Here is a 24,479-nt window from a genome sequence, read left to right as displayed (position 1 = left end):
TTCAAGGAGGTCACTAATTCAACATTTTTGCACACGTATTAACTGATGGTCATGCATTTCTCACAGGCTTAAAGCCTTGATATGTACTCATGGGTCATATCTCAGATTGAATTTTTCTTGATATTCCTGAGGGGACGTGTAAACAGGACACTATATAGTGTGTAGACGACTGTAGAAATGTTCGCCTTGCGTTGTACCCTGCGCTTTACAGACTACACACTGCCAGGCATAGATAACTTTTTGCTTCGGTCTATGATTTTGGTCCTTGGTCACAACAATAAATTACAAAGCATTCTAAAAATAATTCTACAAAGGTTTCAGTCACATATTTCAGTGATTTCTCTTTTATCCTCTCTGGAGATAAAAATAAATCGTAACAGTCTCTCTCGACAAAAACACGATACACAACACACAACGTGGTAACCCAAGGGTTATGCCGTTTCGAAGCGTTTTGTGCTTCGCGCACAGGACTTTCTCGATACGAATGATCCGGATAATCTTACGACATTTGCGAATCTCCTCTGTGCTTTAGTCACCAGTGCAACATAGAAACAGTGTATACCTCACAGATATAGCTTATGCATTGCAAAGCAGTCCTTAAATCTAACTCACAGTATAACCTTAGTATAGACACATAATACATAGTATGCAAGTCATTTTTTTAAAACTCACGCTCTTTGCTTTGCATTTGGAAAACATACAGTGCAGCTTCTTAAGGTATGTTTCACGAATGCAAGTTTCTGTGTTTTCATCTTTAGGTTTTTTGTATGTTTAGTTTGATTATGTACTGTATGACCCCTGGAGGTAGATGATTCTATTACTGTATAAACATGGAAGTCCTCTGTGTTGATAAGCTTTGATTGCTCTCTGCTGGGCTGCACTTCTCCTGCTTTTAGACATTGGCATCATTGCCAGGTTTAGCTGAAGAAACATTTTCAGCTGACACCTGCGACTGAGATTGCTGCTGTGGTTGTTCTGGTTGCTGGGGAGATTTTGGTTGCGTCAGGTCCACTTGCTGCATTGACTGAGGTTGCTGCGGAGACTGTGGTGATTGCGGTTGCTGCGGTGATTGCGGTTGCTGTGGTGATTGCGGTTGCTGGGGTGACTGTGGTTGCTGTGGTGACTGCGGTTCCTGCGGTAACTCCTCTGGTTGCTGTGGCTGCAGCTGCTGTTGATCTGGTCCATTCTCCTGCGTTCGCCGAACCGCTGCAGGATGCAACATTATCCTGATGCGCTGTAATGAGGCAAGAGATCCAGCAGCAGTAAGCACAGTTATAACGTCAATGCTCATTATTGTGTTTTATCAGCAAATCAACTGGACACATTTACATGCACATTAATTTTATACAGTTTTAAAAGCAAATTCTTTTCTTGAGATTTTTTTTTTTTGAAAATTATTTATGCCATTAGTCAGTCTGCAATGTTGACATTTAACTCTTTCACCGCCATTGACGAGATATCTCGTCAATTAAGAGAAAACGAACAGAGGGTCTGTTCTTTCATTTGGTATATTGTATGTTTATATATTTAAAGAAGAACATTTTCTGGAAGGCATTACACTTTGGTGAAAATCATGAAAAACGTTGGCGCTGGCTGGCAACTTTTTTTAAAACGCTGGCGGTGAAAGAGTTAAAAGAAGACAAATGGCATTTCTTTCAGTGTTTGTCAACATTTAATAGAGCTGGGCAAAAAAGCGGCTGCGAATCTCATGCGTGTCTCATCAGTAAAGCCGGTTTGGTGATTAGTAGTAAATCGCCATCACCTGAATAGAGCGGCATTTACTACACAGAGCTGTATTTCCAGAGTGGTCTCACAGTTAATACGTGGTATTTACACGTAACTTTAAAAACAAAATGTTTTATTTTTTGTACGTTTAAATGCTAAAACAAATAATTTAGATGTATTTACAACATTTAAACGTAGCATTATTACGTTTTTACAGCTAAAACATTTGCATATCTTTCATTCCATAAAGACTGCTGTATCATTTCCCTTTAACCATTTTAGCGATATGTTACCACCTTAACCCTGCCCCAAACCTTACCCTAAACCCAAACCCTTTTTATATAAAATGTTTAAATACGTAATGTATTCCTTTTATATTATGCAACGTAATGGACAGATATGTTTAGGAACATATTAGTAACAATATAGCTTTTAAAAGATATTTTAAGCCACTACAGTCCTACGCAAAACAGTTTATTAAAATCATTTTACTTTACTGTTACAAAAAGCATAACAGACAGACAAGTGTGATCACAACAACTTATTTATTGCGAATATTAAAATCAGTACCAAAAATAGTTAAAATGACGATGTGCTGCAGCCGCGGTCCTCTCCAGAGGATATGAAGTAAAGTAAAGAGAAGTATTCAAGTTATTAATCCAAGAGAACATTAATCTGGCTTCCCTCTGTCACGGCACGCTTTTTTAATTTTTAAATGTAAACCAACAGAAACGGAAATGACGCAAATATGTCAAATTTATATTAGCCTATAACGAACGCGCGATCTGACTTCACGGTTGCAGATGAGAACTCGGATCAAGATCGCTGGATAAAGGGCTGAATTTTGATCTGTTCCTTGCAATCGTATGAATTTTTAAGATGTGGATTACAGCAAATGAATAAAAGTAACATCTTTTGTGAATTTATGTTGTATTTTGTTGTAATTATTGCTTAGTAGTAATAATAACGTATTGCATAGAAGACAGCATAGGAGAGAACGTGTTTTTGTGTGTCATAGCAAACACACTAAATAAATTAAAAAATAGTTAAATAAATACAGAAATGTTAATCATTTTAAAGTTTTAAAATGTTCAATATTGTGAAATTCTCTGAATATCATTATCATTTCATTAATGGGTAAACTGTCTTAAATAAATAAGTCAGAAAATATGACTGAAAACATGTCATTAATATGAGTAAGAAACCCCAATGCCCGCGATTTTAATATTTATGAATAGGAATAACTTGCGTACAAATTTGTACGTTTGTAAAGCTGTAAATACGTAAATAATTTACATATCAGTCCTGTCAAAACGTCGATATTATACGTTTCAGTGTGTTTTAAATGTAAGTAAATGTATGTATGGTACAATCACACTGAAACGTAAAATACACACATATTCTTATGAGATGGATTCAAATTGCATACAATATCGGAGGCAATTTCCATGACTATGAATGCACTTTTGCAATCTTCTCGATGAAATTCTGTGTAGTAAATGCCACTCCATCTGAAAGCAGGTGATGCCTAGGAGATTTACTACTAACTCTTTCCCCGCCATTGACGAGATATCTCGTCAATCTGCAATACCGCTATTATCTTGCTCTTCCGCAACTTATAAAAACCGGAAGTATTGCCCTAGGGCAAACAGCTGTATGTCCGTGTATGTTTTAAAGATCGCTCTGCATCTGATCTCTATCAAAAGTCAAAATGGACAAAAATGGAATTATCTCAGCTTTTTGCTAAAAATTTGGTGTTTTTGATGAAACCTACACATATTTGAGAGGTGATAAAAACAAAACACATGAAGGTAGGATGAAACTGATTTTTTTTGTTTGACAGCAGAGGGTCTGTTCTTTTATTTCATATATTTTATGTTTATATATTTAAAAAGGAGCATTTTCTGGAAGGCATTAAACTTTTGTGAAAATCATGAAAAATGCTGGCGGTGAAAGAGCTAATCACCGAACCAGCTTTAATGATGAGACACGCATGAGAATTAGAGAATCTGAAAATCGTAGGTGGGTTTTTTTTTGCCCAGCTCTGACATTTAGTTTTTATAACGAAATCGTTCCAAAATGCTGTGTACAGTTATAAAATGAAATTTCAGTTACAGAGGATATTTTTAATACACAACATAAGTTGGGTGGAGGATTTTTATGAAGCTTTTGTGTAGTTTTGAAACCTTAAAAGATCCTGGGGCCTTGGATTCACAAAACATCACTTAAAAAAATCTTCTTAACTCACATTTTTTTTTTCTTGAATTCAAACTAAAGAAAAATTTTAAGAATATTTTGTAGTCTCAAAAAAGCTTAAAAAAGCTTTTTTTCGTTAGGAATGTTCTTAAAAAAGAACTTAAGAAGAATTAAAATTCTCGAAAAACATCTTAACGTTATGAAAACCTCACAGTAGTCTTAAATCTCAAAATGTAAGATGTTTTATAAGTAAATATTTGAGAACATCTTAAAAAATGTTTGAGAATTGTACTTAGGAACATTCTTACGAACTTCTTATAATTTATCTTAATAACGTTTTTCTTACCCCTTCCCCTTAGCCTTACCCCTACCTCTTAGTTTTGCACGTTCACATAAGAGTAAGGCCTAAGCAATTACTCTCACATGAACATGCAAAACTAAGGGTTAGGGGTAGGGGTAAGACAGAGAAATGGGATTGGGCCTTACTTTTGGCTTAAGAATGTTTTCATGAATCCGGCCCCTGGTTAGACTCCACTTGCATTCTGACCAGAAAAAGTTTAGAAGTTTAATTAAGCCAATTAGTTTTATTTTACCTGGCTTTAAAACGTACAGTATCAGTTGTTTGTGTGAATATTAAATTAAACATGCAAATTTGAACACCATAACCCTTTTTCAGAGAACACATCCCCTTCTGCTGTGTACTTGATATACATTACAATATTTTGAATGTAGGTCAAGAGATTTTTCTTCAAAAGCTTTTATAAAGTCTCAGTTTTCTTTCTAAAATGTGTTGGGTTATTCACAAGTATAAAAAAGAGTGCGGCTGATGAGTGATGAGTAAGTTGTTTACATGACCCAAAATTCAGATGAATACAGGCAAGACAGGCATGAATAAATCATATCTTAGCATGGCTATCAGAATTTTATAATACAGAAATGGGATTGAGGTGTTTGCATGACAACATTCTAATAAACAGAGAAATATTGATGTGCATTCCAAAGTAGCCATTATAATCGATTAAGATGTAAATAAACTATAGGGACTTTAAATCTTTTTTTTTGTTGTGAAAATTAAAGCAAAATCTACAATGTGTGTTTTAGAAGAGACAAAATGAACTTTAAATTAATATGATTGTATATTTGTTTAATTAGATGAACTTACCTCCTTATATGTGCCCTTCATGTTGAGGAACATGTAGCCCATATAGCCGGGTATAAGAACCATAGAGGACAGAGCCATGAGCCAACCGACTCCCTGACCCCATTTAGGGAACACGTAGTTGTTCATGGTAAGAGGAACCATTTGCACGGCACTGAAAAGGAAAACACCCTGCGGAAAAAACTCTTGCTGTTATTTAACAATGCTGATCTCTACACACAATTAAAACATCACTTTTAATTCCAGACTCTTAAAGTATTCATTAAACCTTTATCGGTGTAATTACAGAATGGGACATTAAATAACATGCCTGTACAGGAAAACAGTATAATATCTCATTTTAAAAAACCGAGATAGTACTGTTCTTGCCATTTACAGAGTTTATTTGAGGTTTTACTGCAATATTTTTTGTATATTGTATATATTGTTTGTCACAGTCCTGTCCATGTGCTCCCCTGTCTTAAGGGGATCGCACACCGGCCGCGCCGCTCAGCGCTGCGCCGTTCTAAAAAAATCAAACACATTGTTTTCTATGAGTATACGCACACCGGCGCCGCCAGGTGGCACCTGTCCGCGGTGCCCAGCTGTGACTCAGGAAGTTGCTCAAATCCCTGTCGCGCCACAGAGCGCCACGCACATAGTTTAACATTAAATAACATCATATTTGTCCCAAATCATTAACGATTAACATTGGCTGCTAACGTATATTTTGCATTTTGAAGTAGATGCTATCTGACGAAGCTCGCGCTATTTAATGTGCACTTCCGGTTTACAATACCTCCGAGTTGTCCTAGACGCGACTCGACTCAACGCGACGCTGAGCTGCGCGGCCGGTGTGCGATCCCCTTTAGTCTCTTATTTTGAGGTTATTTGTTTGTAGCCATATTTGTAGTCATGTTCTAGTTCTTTTGTTCATTGGTCCGTGTGTTTATTGTTGTCCAGGTCTGTCTTGTCATGTCCTACTCTGTGTATATAGCCCTACGGTTTCCATTGTCTTTTGACAGTCGTCATATGTGGATATCTGGGGCCCGTTTCAGAACGGAGGTTAAGTGCAAACTCTAAGTATGTTAAAGGGGGGTTCAATGGTATTTAAAGCATTCTGACTTATTAACATAGTTATAGAGTTGTTTCCTCATGCTAAACGTAGGCAAAGTGTCAAAAAAGCAGTTGGGCGTGTAACACGGTTCGTACAAGTTTCGGAAAGTTTTTTCGATTACAGGTCCAACTGAGGTTTCAGGGGTTTTCTATACGTATCACTTCTTTATATGGTCACTTCCTCCGGAAAACCCCACCCACCCGTCAATCAGCGGGAGACGCTAGAACTTACAAACATCACTTCACGCGACAGCTTTGTTTAATATCAAGACTCATCAATGACACGAAAGAAGAAGTGTGTTTTTGGACGTAAGGAGAAGAAAGTCAGCCTTATGGAAACAATGGATATAGTTTATTATCTGAGGTAGCAGCAGAGTTTTGCGTGTGTGTTTGATGCGCTGGATTTCATTGAAAAGTCCCAACCTGGTCATGAGTTGCATGCGGTAAGTAAGACTTCTGTCTTATGTTGGAAATAGGCGCGTGCATATTATATAAATGACACGAACATGTAGTGAATCATAAGTTATAAGTGTTGTATAGTGTTGCATGACTCATACTCGCTCCTCACATGATAGTAACTCCTCCTTCTTCATTTTTTTGTATGTCATCGGAAAGATTCGGTGAAGCTAATATTTCTTTTCGGACAACATGTGACAACATGCAATAAGAAACATGACTTTTAACCTTTGTGTGGATCACAAGTCGAATCCAGTCTGTTTCAGATGTGTGAATCATCTAATGACCATTTTTGTCCACAAATGCGTATAATCCGTGAAATATAGATATATAGTCTATTGTTTATATCAGATTTCGCATGAACATCTGGTAATAGAATATAATATACAATCTGAGGACTATTTACATCGTAACATGTAAGGGTATATCAGATTACACTCCTTTAAACACATGAACCGCCTTCAAAGTTTGTATTTAAAATAGGGAGGTAGTATAATAGATAATCCAAACAGTGCCGTCGAAAACGTGAAGTCCTTAAGGGATGTTACCAATCGCTCACTCGTTCCTCCATCAGCCAATGACTTCATGAAAAATATTGATAGACAAAACATTTAGCCAATTATATAACGAATTCAACTATCTCTGTGTAACTTATGTGTGTTTTACTTCATGCTGGGCTGCAAGAACTGACAGAGAGATGACGTCAAAGTACAGCGAGAGCGAGTCGAAATTAAACTACTCCATAAGATTTCTTGAAGAGCTCTCGCGGTACTTTGACGTCATCCGACTGCGGCGCCCCACAAAGTCAGGCTGACGTACGATGCGGCTGACTATTATTTGTTCCGCCCCAGCTTCTTTTATTTTTCTTTTGTTTTGTGCGCCCGAGCTTCATTTACAGTCTGGGGAGACGCACGCTATAAGTTTGAAAAAAAATAAAACTTAGCAAACATGTCTAAGGGAACAGGGCAGCCGCGTCACTACAGTCACGTGACTTCACGCTCGAGCCGGAAGAGAAGACAATGCTGAATAAAGTCGTAATTCTTGCTATTTTTGGACCAAAATTTATTTTCGATGCTTCAACACATTCTAACTGACCCACTGATGTCACTTTGATGATGTTTTTATTACCTTTCTGGACATGGAAACCGTACAAGCTCTCGGACTAAATCAAACGTTAAAACATCTTAAACTGTGTTCCGAAGATGAACGGAGGTCTTCCAAGTTTAGAACGTCATAAGGGTAAGTCATTAATTACATTATTTTCATTTTTGGGCGAACTATCCTTATTCAGTAGTCACGCCGTTCCCTTTGGGGGCGGAGGCGAAAACACAACCTTATACAGTATGCAAATATACACACAGACAATGACGCCCCCCGCTGCACGCTAGAATCTCCGGAAAAACAAGTTGATTTTAACCGCAAAATGTACGCTTTTAAATATACAAAAACTGCTATCTCAAACATGAAGAGGCTTCTTCGTGATCTCAACTAACAGATTCTGCAATAAAAAAAATCACACATTTAAAAAAAAATGTGGTTACTTACAGCAACGACCAGAGGGGTAAAGAAAACCCAGCAGAGCTTCCACCAAAGGCACGGCTTGTATCCTATCATCTCTTGAATGTTATCATAGAACTTATTCACACCTGAAATGGAAGGAAATCATGTTCTTGCAATTAGCCCTAATGGAAAAGTTGAAATGACTGAATACAGTGAACAGACTGGAATACACTATATTGAATACACAAGGGGACAGATTTACTAAAAGTTTGCGCCAGTGAAAATTCTTCTATTGCCATTAAATAAACTCCTGTCAGGATTAACTAAAGACACGCAATAAAGAAATTAGATCTGAAAAGGCGTGTACACCGTTGTTTTTGCCACTGACCTTTTTGCTAATGCAAAAAGAGACGCAAAATTTAAGAGAGGAGAGTATTTAAATAAATCACAAGTTAACTGGTATTTGCCCCATTATTTAATGCCTAAAAAGCTTGTCTTAAACTCTTTGCTAATTTGTGTTGCTCTTGGTAAATTATGTTGGTCATTATGGAAATGAGATTTTATCATCCTTAAAGGGATAGTTTGACCAAAAATGATATTAAACCCATGATTTACTGTCCAAGTTGCATATGTCCATCGTTTTTCAGACAAACACATTTTCAGATATTTTAGAAAATGTTTTAGATCTTTCAGTTAATTAAATGTGAAGTTCAGGGTCCACTCCTTCAAGTCCAAAAAAAGTGCGTCCATCCTTCACAAATTAAATTCAAACGGCTCCAGGATGATAAACAAAGGTCTTCTGAGTAGAGCTGAAGATCTTTGCCCGAACCCGACGGGACCCGTCGGTACCCGACGGACTCGGGCGGGTTCGGGCTTCATTTCTAACATTTTACACTGGCTCGGGGCGGGCTCGGGCTTCCGCTCCGGCTTTGTGAGGTAAATGAGCGGTCAAGTTCAAATCAGTAGCGCAGGATCGCGCTGAATTCATTTACAGTGGATTGGATTTAATGATTTTCCTCATCAAAAACATGTAGCCTAATCTTGGTGAGTAGGTTTTTCAATGTATAACTAAATATGAATCGAGTCTTACATAATTTAGACAGAGGATATAGACTAATGTTGGCAGTAATGGAGAGAAGTGCCGACGCAAATCCCGCGGAGCCTGCCTCTTAATTTCGTTATTGCCAAATACCCATCTTAATTCAGAATGTATCATTTTAATTTAATTCGTTAAGAAATAATAATTTTATTGGCATATTTATAGTGTAATGTTATTGCATAAGCCTATTTAGAATGAGATGTTACAATGTTACAGATTACTTATTTCTTTGTTTCAACTTCCAAGTGGCGTGTAGATTATTAGTCATGAATAAATAATGTTAAATCCTGTGTAAATTTCTCATTCTTGACAAAAGCTGTGTGTGTGCGCACATTTAAATAATGTCGGGCTGTAAACGGGTTCGGGCTTTTAAAAAGCTGTCAATCTAAATGTACGTTCGGGTTCGGGCTGCATTCTGTCGGGCTCCGGACATTTCGGGCCTAACTTTTAAGGCCCGATTACAGCTCTACTTCTGAGGGCAATCTGTGCTTTGCTGTAGAAATATTCATATTTAAAACTTTATAAACGAAAATAACTATCTTACAGTATCTTACAGTAGCCATCTTAGACTCCTCTGTATTCAGGAGAGAGTATTAGCGTAGTGTACGCACTTTTCTTAGTGACGTATGACAAATTCGGAGAGCGGAGGCACAGAGCAGCAGCAGACAAACCTGCGTAAAACTCTCGTCTTGAATGCGGATACGAGTAAGATGGTGGCATTACCGGAAGCGAGTTATTGTCGTTAATAAAGTTTTAAATATGGATATTTCTACAACAAAATGGCGCGGATTACCCTCAGAAGACCTTTGTTTATCATCATGGAGCCGTTTGGATTTATTTTGTGAAGGATAGATGCACATTTTTTGGACTTGAAGGACGTGGACCCCGTAACTTCACATTTGATTAACTGAAAGATCTAAAACATTTTCTAAAATCACTGAAAATGTGTTTGTCTGAAAAATGATGGACATATGCAACTCGGACGGCTTCGGGGTGAGTAAACATGGGCTTAATATCGTTTTTGGCCGAACTATCCCTTTAATGTGAAAGTCACACAACAGACATCATCAACAGTTAAAAATTGTTTCTATAGCAGGAACAACAGTAAATCAAGATGGAGTATGTCCTGACAAAAACAGACATTAAGAGCAATACTGTAAGTACATCTGTAAACGCAAAGAGAATCTGTGTGTCACATTCAGTCTCATTCAGCGTTCACGTGACACATTGAGACATTGTGAAGTGAAAAGCATTCGAATGCATTCAAATCACAAGCAGCAATAAACAGACAAAGCAAAATCCTACCATTGGCTGGAATTGAGGACTGAGTAGAAAATACCACATACTAGAAAAGCCCTTTTCACACAGACATTCCGGAAAATGCATCCTGGAATTTTCTTGATTTTTTGTTCATACACACTGCCAAGATTACCCGGCATCTGATGGTCTCGGAAAGACACGTGACCTGTTGAAAGTCCCACCCTCTCTTCTACGCAGCGTCTGAAGTTTGCATATTATATATTATTTCTTTCTCCAGAAACCACTTGCGTGCATTTTTGTTTATGATAAGACTATAAAGGAGCGCGTGAACGCACAGTTCTATGCTGGTGAATGATCTCAGCTTCAGAGTGGATATTTGACGAGCTCCCTGATCTCTGCTTTAATACAGTTTTCAGACATTTCTCATTGTGATTGTTTATATGCATTTAAACCCGCATTTTGAGGAGCTGAACGATATATCTTTTTGGGATGATGCACGGGCATCTTTGTTTATTATAGCTCAAATGAGCACGTGACGCAATATTCTTTTATGCTGCTGAATGATCTCCGTTTCAACGCATTAAGTGACGAGCTAACTTACCTGATATCTGCTTCAGTCCAGTTTGCTGACATTTCTCGTCATGAATGTTGTAAATCCCTCATTTTAAAGAGTTGAACCAACTTCATGTTGCCATGACACGCGCGTCCTCACTGTGGCATGTGCGTCATTGTTTATGCGTCTCATTTATCATTTCCCGATAACTGCTTTAATCTAGTTTGCAACATTTCTCGTGGTGAATGTTTATATGCATGTTATCTCTCGTTTTAAGGAGCTGAACCATAACTTTTGTTGTGATGCGTCCTCACTACAACACGCCCATTACAGCATTGTTTTGGCTTCTTGTTCACACAGAGGGTTTTCCGTGTATTTTACTAGGTCCTCTTTCCGGCAATGATCTCAGAAGATTTACGGGATGTGTTTGCGTTCACACAGAAGCTTGTCTGGCCATTTTAAGGGTATTTTCTGGGACAAAAGGTCTGTGTGAATGGGGTAAAATAGACACATTATCACAGGAACAACAGACACAACATCAATAAGACCCAAGAAAGATACAGGCTCAAAGAAAGCCCAAAAGACAATCCAGCAACATTACAGTATACATTAAATGTAAAAGCACGTCACAAAAAATTTATTCTTGAGCTAAAACACTAAATGGATTCAAACTTAACGAAACAAAACAAAACAATGGTGTGATCCTGTGGGGCCGACAGAATCAGAAAGACAAGATACAACTGGTCAACTATCAGAACATGACGAAAGTGAAGAAACTGAGCGCTTTGGTGATGCATCATTCCCAGAAGAATAGCAAAACTGTGACAACAGCAAAAAAAATCTCTTTTTTTCTTGTTTCCAACACCATTACCCAAACGTCCTTAAAACAAGATCGATTCCCTGAAGATCCAAAATGACATCATTTTGCGGTATCATTTTGCATTTAGGAAAATGTATATTGATTTTTAGATTACTGGTAAACTAGACTCAAAAACTAAGAATGTCTTTGCAATAAAGTCATAACCAAGTTAAAATTAATCTTCTGGGCATAGAAAATCTAAATTCCTGTTCATCTCAGGTCTCATCTTTTAAATCTTAGAGACTGCTAGAAAGATGCAAAAGACCAAAGTATGATCTAATATGAAATCCATTCATTGCAAACATGGGATAGATGTGCAGAGAACTCACCGTAACACCAAGAGATTGAGATGCACTCAAAGAAGACCAGGAAGAGCAGACACATACCACTGGCTGAGTAATAATCGAAGAGCTTGAACACATAGAGACCGCCCTAACACAACAGATACACAATCATATTAATGTCATGCTCTTTTGCCGGAAACAACTCTTATGTGAGCCTGCATGATCAGAATACACCATACCTGGGTGATATTTGACAGCCCGATGGCGTAGGACACAACGCACACACATGCGATGAAGATCTCTCTCCTATTTCTGAGCAGACGTGGGAATTCATCCACCAGTGCCGTAATGAATCCCTCCACCGTGCAGAACTGCAAAAAAAAAAAAAACAATAACTCTACTGTCACATTTACATGAAAAAAAGTGGTTGTAGATTTCCAAATTAACTGGTGACATTTGTTAGCCATTGGTTTCACTCGGTCTGGATCCAGAATTTCTCATGTAGAGCTGTGCATTACGGTGATTTCAAGCTAGATGGGTTTCCATCCGATCAGGTAGCGAATCTTTTCAAATTTCGCCAAAAAACAAATGTAAATTAGGTGCGTTTCCATTAAGCGGTTTGAGCGAATTAAGGTGGTATTGGTAACTTAATAACCAACAGTAGATAAAACAAGGCATGCTTGGAAAATGGAGACTGGACTGCATGTATTCACGATTGGGGCAAGTTATTCATTCATTAGCAGTACAGCTTATAATTGCAAAACTGAATGCTGTGCACAGAAGAAGAAATGCAGAGTTTTTGATGCAGTAAAGGCATTACGATGACGACAAGCCCCATATATGGGGGTTTAATGTTCATTGCATCAGAATTTATTCAGCAAATGCGTTTCCATCTCCTATTATTCGCATTTACTCGTTTTGAGCATAAATTTAAAAACACCTCAAGCGAGCCTAAGAACTTTTATTCGAAATTTGGCGTTTTCATCACTCGTTCTTGATGTCATACTTAAAAATGTGCATAAAATCAGTGTTATGCAAACTCAGCTACTGGTTAGGGGCTGTTTGGCAGCACACATAGCGGACTGTCCACAAGCTTCACAAACTTTAACTCTTTCCCCACCAGTGTTTTTAAAAAAAGTTGCCAGCCAGCATTTTTTATGATTTTTACAAAAGTTTACCTTCCAGAAAATGTTCTTCTTTAAATATATAAACATGCAATAGATCACATGAAAGAACACACCCTCTGCTTTCAAACAAAAAACCTGTTTTATCCTATCTTTATGTGTTCTCTTTTTATCATCTCTCAAATATGGGTAGGTTTCTTCAAAAATACCAAATTCTGAGCAAAAAGCTAAGATAACTGCGTTTTTGTGAAAGACTTCTGATAGAAATCCGACTCAGAGCGATGATCAAAACATACACTGAGTTTGAACTGTTTGACTTGAAGCATTGCTTCCAGGTTTTATAAGTTGGGTAAGAGCACCATCTGGTGGATAATAACGGAAATATGGATTGCCAGATAAACTCGTCATTGGCAGTGAAGTGTTTCCTCTTAATTGACGAGTTAACGTATCAATGGCGGGGAAAGAGTTAAGTAGAAGACTGAACAAATCCATGCTATTGTTCATAAAATATAACTATAAAACAGTCACTTTAGAGTTAGCAGTATAATGTTAACAATTGCCAAACACGGTCAATTATTGTAAGGCATATAGTTTACACATGGGCATCGGAAGCTAAAAAATGTGGGTGGGTCCAAAGCATTTACCGGAGTAGATGGCATTTTCTTTTTTTCTGGTGCCTTTTAATTCAACATTTGCTTTTATATTCTAAAAGTTTGTTTACTTTTTGTTTTCGCGGCCCAGAGTGTAGCAAGTAAAAGTACTGTAGTGAAACTTTCAAAAATGCGAAATGGAGTTTAAATAATATGGAATCTAAATGAGCCAAGTGTAATGGATTTGAGTAAGGGGTTTTGGGTTAGGATTAGGGATGCTTAATGATTAAAGAGTAACTAAACCCTAAACCAACTTTTTTTAGAAAATGATCTGTAAGAATGATGCTTTATTAGTGCTTTTCATTGATTTTAGTAATTTTTTTGACATTTGGATATAAAGTGTTTCAATACTGCAATATATGGTGTAAAAACGTCTGAGTGCTGCCCTCTTCAGGTTGAACGGTGGCTACTGCAGTTGAATTTTCCTATTGGATGTTGGGTCCAAAAAATGACTCGTGACGTAAGCAGGTTCAAGCTCACCACGCCCTTGTTACGATCTCACCACACACTTGATACGAGCTTAGTTCGTCCCCTCTATCTTCGTTGGGATCTGCCCACTTTTCTTGCATTTTTCAAATATTGCAGTGGGTGGAGTCAGGCTCTCACCAGGGGTTTAGTTACTCTTTAATCGCGATTAATCGTTAGCAGAATAAAAGTTTTTGTTTACATCATAGATGTGTGTGAACTGTGTATAATAACTTTGTATAAATAAATGTACACACATGCATGTTTTAGAAATGTTTACATGTGTATATACATTTGTATATTTATGTATAATTTATATTATATATAAATATAAATACTTAATATATGCAGCCAATTTTGAATGTGTTCATATTTATATATATACATATTTATTATACACAGTTTACACACATATGTGATGTAAACAATAACTTTTATTCTGCTAACAATTAATCGCGATTAATTGTTTAGCATCCCTAGTTAGGATGTAATTTTTATGTAACAAAAAGTAGTGCTAACCCTAAACCCAAGCGACAATGGTAAAAAATAGAAAAAAATTGAGAAACCAATAAATAAAACAACAAAAAAGATGCGGCATTTTAAGTGAATTGAAAGGACAGGTGTATCATATGCACACCAAATTGGAATTTGGCGTATGTATTGCACGAGTTTTCACACTTTGTGCTATTTATACGCATTTCCATGAGACTGGGTGAAAACAAACATATAATTATATAGATAATATATAATAATACATGTATAAATAATGCACTATGTTTCTCTATTGCTTCTGAGGATTGAGGATCAAATCCATCCTAGACATTCAGAGGAAGATCATGGGACCATACTGTATAAGATTTTTAATAAAGGCAAGACCATCAGAAGACGACGTGACTGCTAGACACAAGACTCACTGAACTTATCACCCACCGCAGACAACCAATGCAATACAGATATATAAAGATCTCTCTTTTTCTAGGTCAGAGCTTGAGTATGTGATGTTTTTACCTGACTGTCGATTCCCAACATGAGTAGCATGGAGAAGAAGAGAATAGCCCACAGCGGTGAGATGGGTAACTGTGTCACGGCTTCTGGATAGGCTAAGAATGCCAAACCGGGGCCTGTGAAAGCACAGAATCACAATTTAATAATGACAAACTCAGTTCTGTCGTGTTTTACAATAAACTACATCTACATTTCATTTATATGATTGAAAACAGCAATTACCTTCACTAGAGACGATTGTAATGTTATGTGAACGTATTACCTGACGCAGCTACATCTGCTATAGATCTCTTTGTCACGTGTGCCATGAAACCAACGATAGAGAAAATCACAAATCCAGCAAACATGCTAGTGAAGGAATTAATGCAGCAGACGATGATAGAGTCCCTGCGGGTCCAGAAAACATGGCTCCTGTTATCAAATGACTCAGCACTGACTTCTGCCAAATCGTTTGCCATTTACACTTTATATATATATATGCTGAAACCTCACATCTGATATCAGGCACATAATAGCAATCTGCTAGTTTTAGGGCAGACACATTTACGCATTCAAACAAACGCTTTGCAAAAAAATAAAAAGGTTGATGAGTTTCTCTTACCGTACCTGTACACGTTGTTATGGAAAGGGTTGTAGCTGCCGAGAGCGATGAGGGAGCCCAAACCCAAACCGTACGAGAAGAAAATCTGTGTTGCAGCATCCAGCCAAACCTGAGATGAAAAACGAAATAACATTTAGCAGCAAATTTGGAATCGACTGACCCGTGTGAGTCTGTAAAATCACCTCAGACTCCTTCAGCTTCTGAAAATCCGGAGTGACATAGAATAGGATTCCCTCCCGAGCCCCGGGCAGGGTCACGCCACGGATGAACAGAATGAACAGCATGAAGTATGGGTAGGTGGCGGAGAAGTACACCACCTGCAAACACAATGATTTCTGTGTTAAATGCATTCACCCAGCACATAGACTGACCAGCTGTCAAAAAAAAAAACTCTCACCTTTCCAGTCCATCTCACTCCTTTCCAGATACAAAAGTAGACCAGGACCCATGCGATGGCAAGCGTTATAGCGAGTGGTACACGAATCTGGCCAGGTTTTTCTAAGCCGTCTGTCATTTGATGCACGTTGCGTCTATACGAGCACATCATGCAACACAATCAGTCATCACAAGAAAATATTTCCTATGTATTTTTGTGTTTAAAAGTCAAAAAGTCCTACTCCCAAAACTCCATGACAGCACTGGTGAGATTGGTAGTGTCTACAATGCTGTAGTTGGTGTAACATCTGTCTGTGTTCCATGGATTGTTACAAGTTTTCCATGGAAGGTCCTAGAATGAGTAGAACAAATGCTTTATTCTCTCTCTCTCTCTCTCTCTCTCTCTCTCTCTCTCTCTCTCTCTCTCTCTCTCTCTCTCTCTCTCTCTCTCTCTCTCTCTCAGTATGCATGCATATAAAATAGAGGACAAGGATGTCTTACGGTGGTAAAAGAGTTGTATAGGTAGTACAGGGCCCAGGCAATAATGACGATGTAGTAAATATTCAGCCAGAAAGACAGAACAGCAGCTGCAAGGCCGACACCTGGAATCATGATATATCATATGTTACAATTTCAACCTATCCTCCAACCTATACGACCATTTTCATTTGTCCATACCCCCAAATACGCATGACCCATAGAGTCATTTACTATATTAGCACCTCTACATATAAAATTATATATTGGGGTATAATTTTGCAATGATGACATGTATTGGGATATGATTTTCAATTAAAACTTAAAAGAGGATTAATTGTATTTATATTAAACATTTTCAGGAATTTTACAGGACAAGTTCAGTATTTTACACTTAAAGCCCTGTTTTATGATGAAATAGAACATATGTGCACTGGAACAATCCTTCCTAAAATGCATTAAACTTTCGTTTACCAAGACGTGAAACTCACCGAGTGGTCAGGGGTGTTCACTGATATGCTCACACAAAAATCGCTGCAAAAGATGCTTTCCAACAGGTGTTTTACCATTCGCTGAAAACTTGTGGACCTATTTTTCCAAACGCCTCACACCCGTATAATAGACACTCCAGCCCAGTTGGTGGCGATAATCCACCTTTGCCAATTGCAAGAATAGAAACAACATTCCCGGTGCGGAGTAATACCGTACCTCACAGCACATCTAATACAAGTCAATGGAGTTGGATAAACTACGATAAAACCTGTTGGAAAGCATCTTTTGCAGCGGTTTTTGTGTGAGCATATCAGTGAACACCCCTGACCACTCGGTGAGTTTCACGTCTTTGTAAACGAAAGTTTAATGCATTTTAGGAAGGATTGTTCCAGTGCACCTATGCAGCCATTGTAGAGGTGGGGCTGATACAATAAACACCCGAAAATTCTCGGGCCAGCATTATTTGTCCAAATTTCAGTCAAAACCGTTCTATTTCATCATAAACAATCTGAAAACAGGGCTTTAAGTGTAAAATACCAAACTTGTCCTTTAAGCAAATAATAGGGATGCACGATATATCGGCCGACATATCGTTATTGGCCGATAACTGCTTATTTTTAATATTATCGGTTATCGGTCTGATAGCAAAATTAGGCCGATAAATGATGGATTATTTCGGTTTGTTGAACCACTTCACTTGCTCATTGCTGGCCATGTGAAGTTTTGATTGGCGCTTTCTGTGACATAGCACGAAGATTACACATGTTGCGGGCTTAAGAAGAGTATGCTAGTTTAGCGCAAAGACAAGATGTCCACGGTCTGGGAGTTTTTCATTGTGAAATTAATATGAATATTTATCGGCCTATATATATATATATATATATATATACATATATCGGTTATCGGCCCCCAAATATAAATAGTTATCGGTTATCTGTATCGGCCAAAATTTCCATATCGGTGCATCCCTAGCAAATAACATAACCCGTTTATTTATTATATAATAAAAGACACAGCATTCAAAAAACGTACAAAATTTAACGTAACAAAAGTACAAAATATGCACTGGAGGGCACCACCAGCTGCATACTGTCATGGTCCTGCCCTCCTGTCATAGTTATTCATAGTTGTTTAGTCATGTGGCAGGATCGTGGCAGTATCCATGTTTTGCGTTGTAGCACATGGCCTTTGTTTGGTCTGTGTGCTGCTGTGTCTCGTTTGTGTTCCCACCCCCTCGTCTCCTCGTTAGCTCTCCCATCAATGTTTGATTAGTTTCCACTGTTCCTTCTTGATTTGTTCCCTTATATAATGCCCTGTTGTCTAGCATCCTGTGCTCGTGCGTTGTGTATTTAAATGTATTCGTCATGTCCTTGATCATGTCGTCTGTCAGGTCTCCCCGGATCGCGTAGATCGGCTTGTGTCCAGTCCGTGTTTGGGTCGAGTCCAGTCTAGTTTGTTAGGAGTCAGTCCTGTCTAGTTTATATTATTTCTAGTACTGTTTTCCCCATCGTGGGTTTTTGCTTTGTGTTTGTCATTTATTAAAGTCTTGTTTCATGTTCCCCAACCTCGTCTGCGATTGGGTTCGTTCCCCACTGTCTCGCTTGGTCATGATAAAGCGACCGGGCGGGCAGTTCCTAACACATATAAGCGCACAACTGGCCCAAAAAGCAGTGTATAAATATTTTAAATATTGTGTTTAGGTTAGGATTTTTCCAGAAGGTCCCATTCTTCCTGTGTTTTTGAAGCTTTGATTGTGTTAATATAACGTGATCATGTTTCATGTTTAAAAAATAGGGATGCTCCGATCGATCGGCCGCCGATCGTGATCGGCCGATAACGGCATTAAATGACGCGATCGGCACTCGCTAAATTTGCCGATCTCATGAGCCAATCTTTCCGTTTACTTTTGTCATCATAGCGTTCCTGATGTGGCTGCAATAAGAGACAATTTTACACAGTGTGAGCATTTTGTAACCTGTTGCTCATGTGTGACGTGCAGATTTGGATCTCTCTCTCTGCCTTTACAGAGATATGCGTATTTTCTATGAGCACGCGCTCCGGTCCTCAGTGCGATGCGTCTTCACATCCCTATCAAACAGCGTATACAACACATATCTATCGCGGACAATTGCATCCTCATGCCGAAAGTTTATTACTTGCATTGGTTTTAAAGTTTTGAAGGTTTAAACTTCCATTTTCCTCACAGCTGCTCTTGTTTGCGGACACCCGCGGCACGCATACACAGCAGCCTGTCATCAGTGCACGTGAAGAGAACGATCTCTCCCACGTCTTAAAGCTACAGTATCCTAATTCATCTCTCAATGAAATTACTCTCTGCTCATCAGTGAAGAACTGTTGTACTTCAAACGAATGCGTGTATATTAATTCAAACAGTAAAGACTGTGAAGTGTTTTATTTTAATTACTTTTAACAGACATAAACCTTTTGTATAGGCATATTACATTTCTCTTTGCAAGAAGAAATATTTGTTGTGCTTATTTATTTGATTCTCTATTAAAACAATAATATACCTAATTTATAGTTAGTTTCATTTCTACAAATGGTGCAAACTCTGCTAGATTATAGATAAAAGATTCCCATTCCACTGCCATCCTGTGATCGGCACTGATCGGTGATTGGCAGATCATGATCTTGGTGATCGGTAATCGGTGATCGGCCCCAAAAATGCTGATCGGAGCATCTCTATTAAAAAACATATTATTTTACACACAATATATTTATATATATAGTGCTGTTTTCACTGTCCTAAAATGGGCAAATGTCTTCCTTGTTTAATGAATTCCCTTCTTCAGAAATACGTAACGAGTTCTGATTGTGTAGTTTGTTTAGTGTGTTGTGATTCGATAGCAGCTTAGCTTTTTACAGCAGTTTAATTTGGTGGATATTTTCTTCACGAACATAACGAAAGGGTTGTGAATTTGCCCACAGTGTATAATTGAGTTTTTAAAAAAATGTTCAAAGCATTTTCCCAAAATATGTGTCAAAATAAGATTATTAGGGTATTAATAAAAATAAGGCTATAACTAGCAGAATTATATTTGTCTTGATTCGTCTCTGTTCGTGTACTTTCCAAGTCCTCCTGTCACTCTGTGTTTATCTTTCGCGCCGCGCACACCGTTACTGACTAGTCGATTTCATTGTGAAAGAAGGGGGTTTATGTGTGTAGTGACAGATAAACATGAACTGGACATTTTAACTACAATTTCAAAGTTTCAACGTATTTCTTAATAATATTAATACAATTTACAATGCTTTTGAAGTGTTCATGATGATAAGGGTTTTATTTATTTGTTAGGTTGGTTGGGGGACCCCTAATATGACCGCTGGTAGGGGGCCCCAAGCAGCCACCTACCTATGCCTCTATGTTAAGTCCACCTCTGGTGGCAGCACAATATAAAGATAAAATCTGAATGTCATGGTTTTTTTATAAAAAACTGTTCTGCAGACCAGTGAATGTTTTTAAGTCAGCAAGCGTGATCGACTTAAAGTCTTTTGAAGGAAGTCGCGTTTCTGCGCTGCCAAGTTTGCAACGCCTCCAGGTCCCCCAGATGATGTCACTCTGTAACAGTTGATGGTTGGCTCTTTTAACTAGAAGGAGGGACTAGAGTGGATCTGTTGCCATCTCCCCCATTCATAGCAATAGCAGTGACACATCTTGTTAATAATAAATATCTTTGGTTTTAACTTCATTTAGAGCTCCGCAAGACCAGTATGACAAAATTACAGCAAGAGCAATACAACAGCACACCGCTCCACTGCTCTGTACCTGCCGATCTGCACAGTGCCGGATGATGCTGAAGACATCCAGCTTAACAGCAAGTCTAGCGAGTTTTGCGTCATCTGTTCGGCTTATCTGCCTTTAGAGAGACCACTGATCAAACATTTATTGGAAAATAATGATCAGTGCCATATCAGTCGAAGCACCAATAACTTTACTTTTACTTTGTGTGTTTTATATGGTTGAGAAGTGATCAGGTTTAGGGTAGGGGTGTGGTTAGATGCTCCAAAATTTCTTTAAAACCATAAACATGGTTATGATCCCTTTTCTACTTTTACAAATCCAGAGAAAAATGGTTTTAATCAGACGCTTAAGGCAAACAACTTTGAGACGTAACTACAGGCTGTAATAAGCTCCTTGCACAAACTTTTTTTTTTGGGGGGGGGCAATTTCTAAAATTTACTAAACCGCAAAACTACAACAGCATCAGAGACATCGGTGATACAATGGGCTGAAGTGGGTTACAGCTAACATATATATTCTATATTGCACACACAACATGCGTGTTAATCTCTTGCATTTACTTAAAGACATGCATGCCTACATCCAAAAATACTGTAGAGACTGTGACAGTGTGTACCAAAATAAATAAAGTACTAACTTCTTTATAATGTCTTTACTTTGATGGGTTCAGCAGTAACAACATAAACAAATGGCTTTTGTGGAACAAACGTAACTTCTGGTAAATTCCGCAAAGAATCAATAACAACAAAGTCCTTTGTAGTTTGTTTCTGATAGCAAGCTAAACAAACAACAAGTAGATTACCTCATAGATTAGATCATAACTAAAGCGTATGAAAAACTACACTGAGCTAACGCTACTGTGTAAAATGTGTACTATATAATGTATACAATCATAACTACAGATCGGCTGCCACACCTCCCATCAAATCCATGATCGCCGTCTTACCTCGTCTTTAGGAAACCAAAAATGTGTTATTTTCGACAAGGTATTTAGCAAATAGTCAAACCATTAAACAAACAGAGACCGGAAGTAAAGTTCTGCTCAGACATGTAATCGCATCACCAGACGTGCGTCCCATGAAACCGCCTATAGTGCTTTACGTAAATGTGCAAGACTTTAAGCTCAGCCATAATTAAACTTCATGCAGTCCAACACAGAAAGTTGGAAAGTTGAGTTTCCCAGTTGTAAGCCACTCATTTCCAATTTCAAATTCATGGGAAATTCATATTTGTGATCATTCCGATAGCATGTAAAAACAGCATCTCAACCTGAAATCTGATAAGAAGCTGAACTGCTAAATGATGTCATAAAATCATTGATCCTTAAAGGCAGAAGTAAAAAAACTATTCAAGTTTTGAATTCCTAAATCTTCTAAATATGAATTTTGTCAATGTTTTAAAGCACACGTTTACGGATGTTTTTTAATGTTAACAGTCATACTTGTAGCCAGAAAACTTCCATCTTAATTTCATAGTGAACACGTCACAGATACATTGAATTTAAAGAAACAGAGCAGAGAAAAATATCAATAGAAAGTGTGTACCTTTAAACATTGGAGCCAGTTTCCAAACCCCAAGGCCGCCAATGGATGTGTACTGTCCAAGAGCGCATTCCAGAAAAAACAGGGGAACTCCCGCAAAAATTAGCGTCAAAAAATATGGGATTAAGAAAGCACCTGCAACCAAACAAAAATATAAAAACAGTCAATGAAGAACCAGAAAACACACATGCAACCCATACACACACACACACACACACACACACACACACACACACACACACACACACACACACACACACACACACGCACAACGTGCAACACACACGCAACTCACACACGTGCGCGCGCGCGCACACACACACACAACATGCAACACACACACACACGCACGCAGGCGCGCGCACACACACGCACACACACACACACACACACACACACAAACAAACGCACGGTGCAGCAACACACACACCTACATGGAACCCACACACACATTAAGTGAAGGTAAAGCTGCTCTTACCGCCGCCGTTTTTCCCGCACAGATACGGAAATCTCCAGACGTTACCCAGTCCGATGGCGTAGCCCACACATGACAGCAGAAAATCAAATTTCCCACCCCAAGTTTCTCTGGCCGGAATGTCTTTCTTCTTCTTCTCTGGTTTGGCATCCTCTGCTTTGGGTTTGTCGTTAGTTGTTATCTCGTTGAGTTCCGTAACAACTTGGCCGTCAGCGGTTTTGCTGTTGTTTGTGGCCATGTTTCTGATTTCAGCACCAGTCCGTGCAGACACCCGCTCGAACCCAAGACCGATTCAGTTACCTTGAAAACACCGAACCAAACCAGATCATTAACCCATAAACGCTTAGTAACCCTGAAAACACCGAACCATACCAGATCATGTGCATTTCTTGCGTAATGTTTGATGAATCTACACGCGCCTCCGATTGAGATGTAACTGTCTGTCATGAGTCGATTATTTATGATCAGTGTTTCTTGATCGTTCAACCTGTCAGTAAATTCATTGTTACAACCTAATAAAAATTAAAATAAAACTGTGTGCATCCATAACGCAAGAATAGTGAAGATGACTAATTTTTGCCACATTTATGCATTACATTAAGTTTTTGTTAAATAAATACGTTATTCCCTTAACATTAGAAAAATTAACCATGTTTTGGCTTGAAATTAAACCAAAAACATGGTTATTACAAATGAACAATCTCGCCACAGTAACCATAGGATAACGTAGGTTTTGGTAATACAACCACGCTTTTACAAATGATCATCAATACGCCAAAAATCATGGTTACTAGGCTATCTTTTTAAGATAATAAAACCATGATTTATTTTCGTAAGGGATGAAGCACAGTAAATATTTTCCAAATTTGTTCGTTTTTCAGGGATTAGTTTTCATAAAACAAACGAAACAAATCCAAAATGCCAATTATAGTTTAAAACAGAATAGAAAATGAGGGCAATAGTTGTGATCAAGCGCTGCTGCAATCTTTTATTACCAGATCATCACCAGATTTATCACTGAAAATCACTTTTAACAATTGCGCACCTACTTACGGTGAATGTAAATGTTCTGCCAAAGGGAACGAGTCCGTGCGTAGTACAGTGAGGTATCCGCAAATTTCCCTTCGAGTAGTAAACTTCCAGTATGAAAAATAAGTCCAGTATGTCCACTATAGTGATGAGTACGTCCAATGTGATCAGTGTCCATGTAAAGCGTCTGGTGGAGCTGTCCACGGGCGAGTGGTGCTGAATCCTGCGAGCGCAGACTGAGTCTGAGATTAGAGACTCCTCAACATCTCCAGAGCGTCAATGTCATGTGAAAGTCA

At 38.2% G+C, this 24,479-nt stretch overlaps 1 protein-coding gene across 1 annotated transcript; it reads right to left on the bottom strand.

The window, feature by feature from the left end:
* On the bottom strand, positions 1-24,479 carry slc6a1a (solute carrier family 6 member 1a). Its single transcript, XM_065286450.2, has 15 exons — positions 24,208-24,479; positions 23,158-23,454; positions 22,683-22,814; positions 16,908-17,008; positions 16,649-16,758; positions 16,429-16,561; positions 16,214-16,348; positions 16,037-16,140; positions 15,693-15,817; positions 15,434-15,546; positions 12,426-12,557; positions 12,232-12,334; positions 8,177-8,277; positions 5,084-5,251; positions 1-1,234 (listed from the first exon to the last, which is right to left on the bottom strand). The coding sequence occupies exons 2-15, from the start codon at positions 23,390-23,392 to the stop codon at positions 893-895; spliced, it is 2,034 nt and encodes a 677-aa protein (XP_065142522.1). The 5' UTR covers positions 23,393-23,454; positions 24,208-24,479; the 3' UTR covers positions 1-892.

The sequence above is a fragment of the Paramisgurnus dabryanus genome, chromosome 21 (assembly GCF_030506205.2).
Source record: "Paramisgurnus dabryanus chromosome 21, PD_genome_1.1, whole genome shotgun sequence".
Taxonomy (NCBI): domain Eukaryota; kingdom Metazoa; phylum Chordata; class Actinopteri; order Cypriniformes; family Cobitidae; genus Paramisgurnus; species Paramisgurnus dabryanus.
Note: the sequence above shows the minus strand (reverse complement) of the source record. Positions and strands in the feature narration are given on the sequence as shown.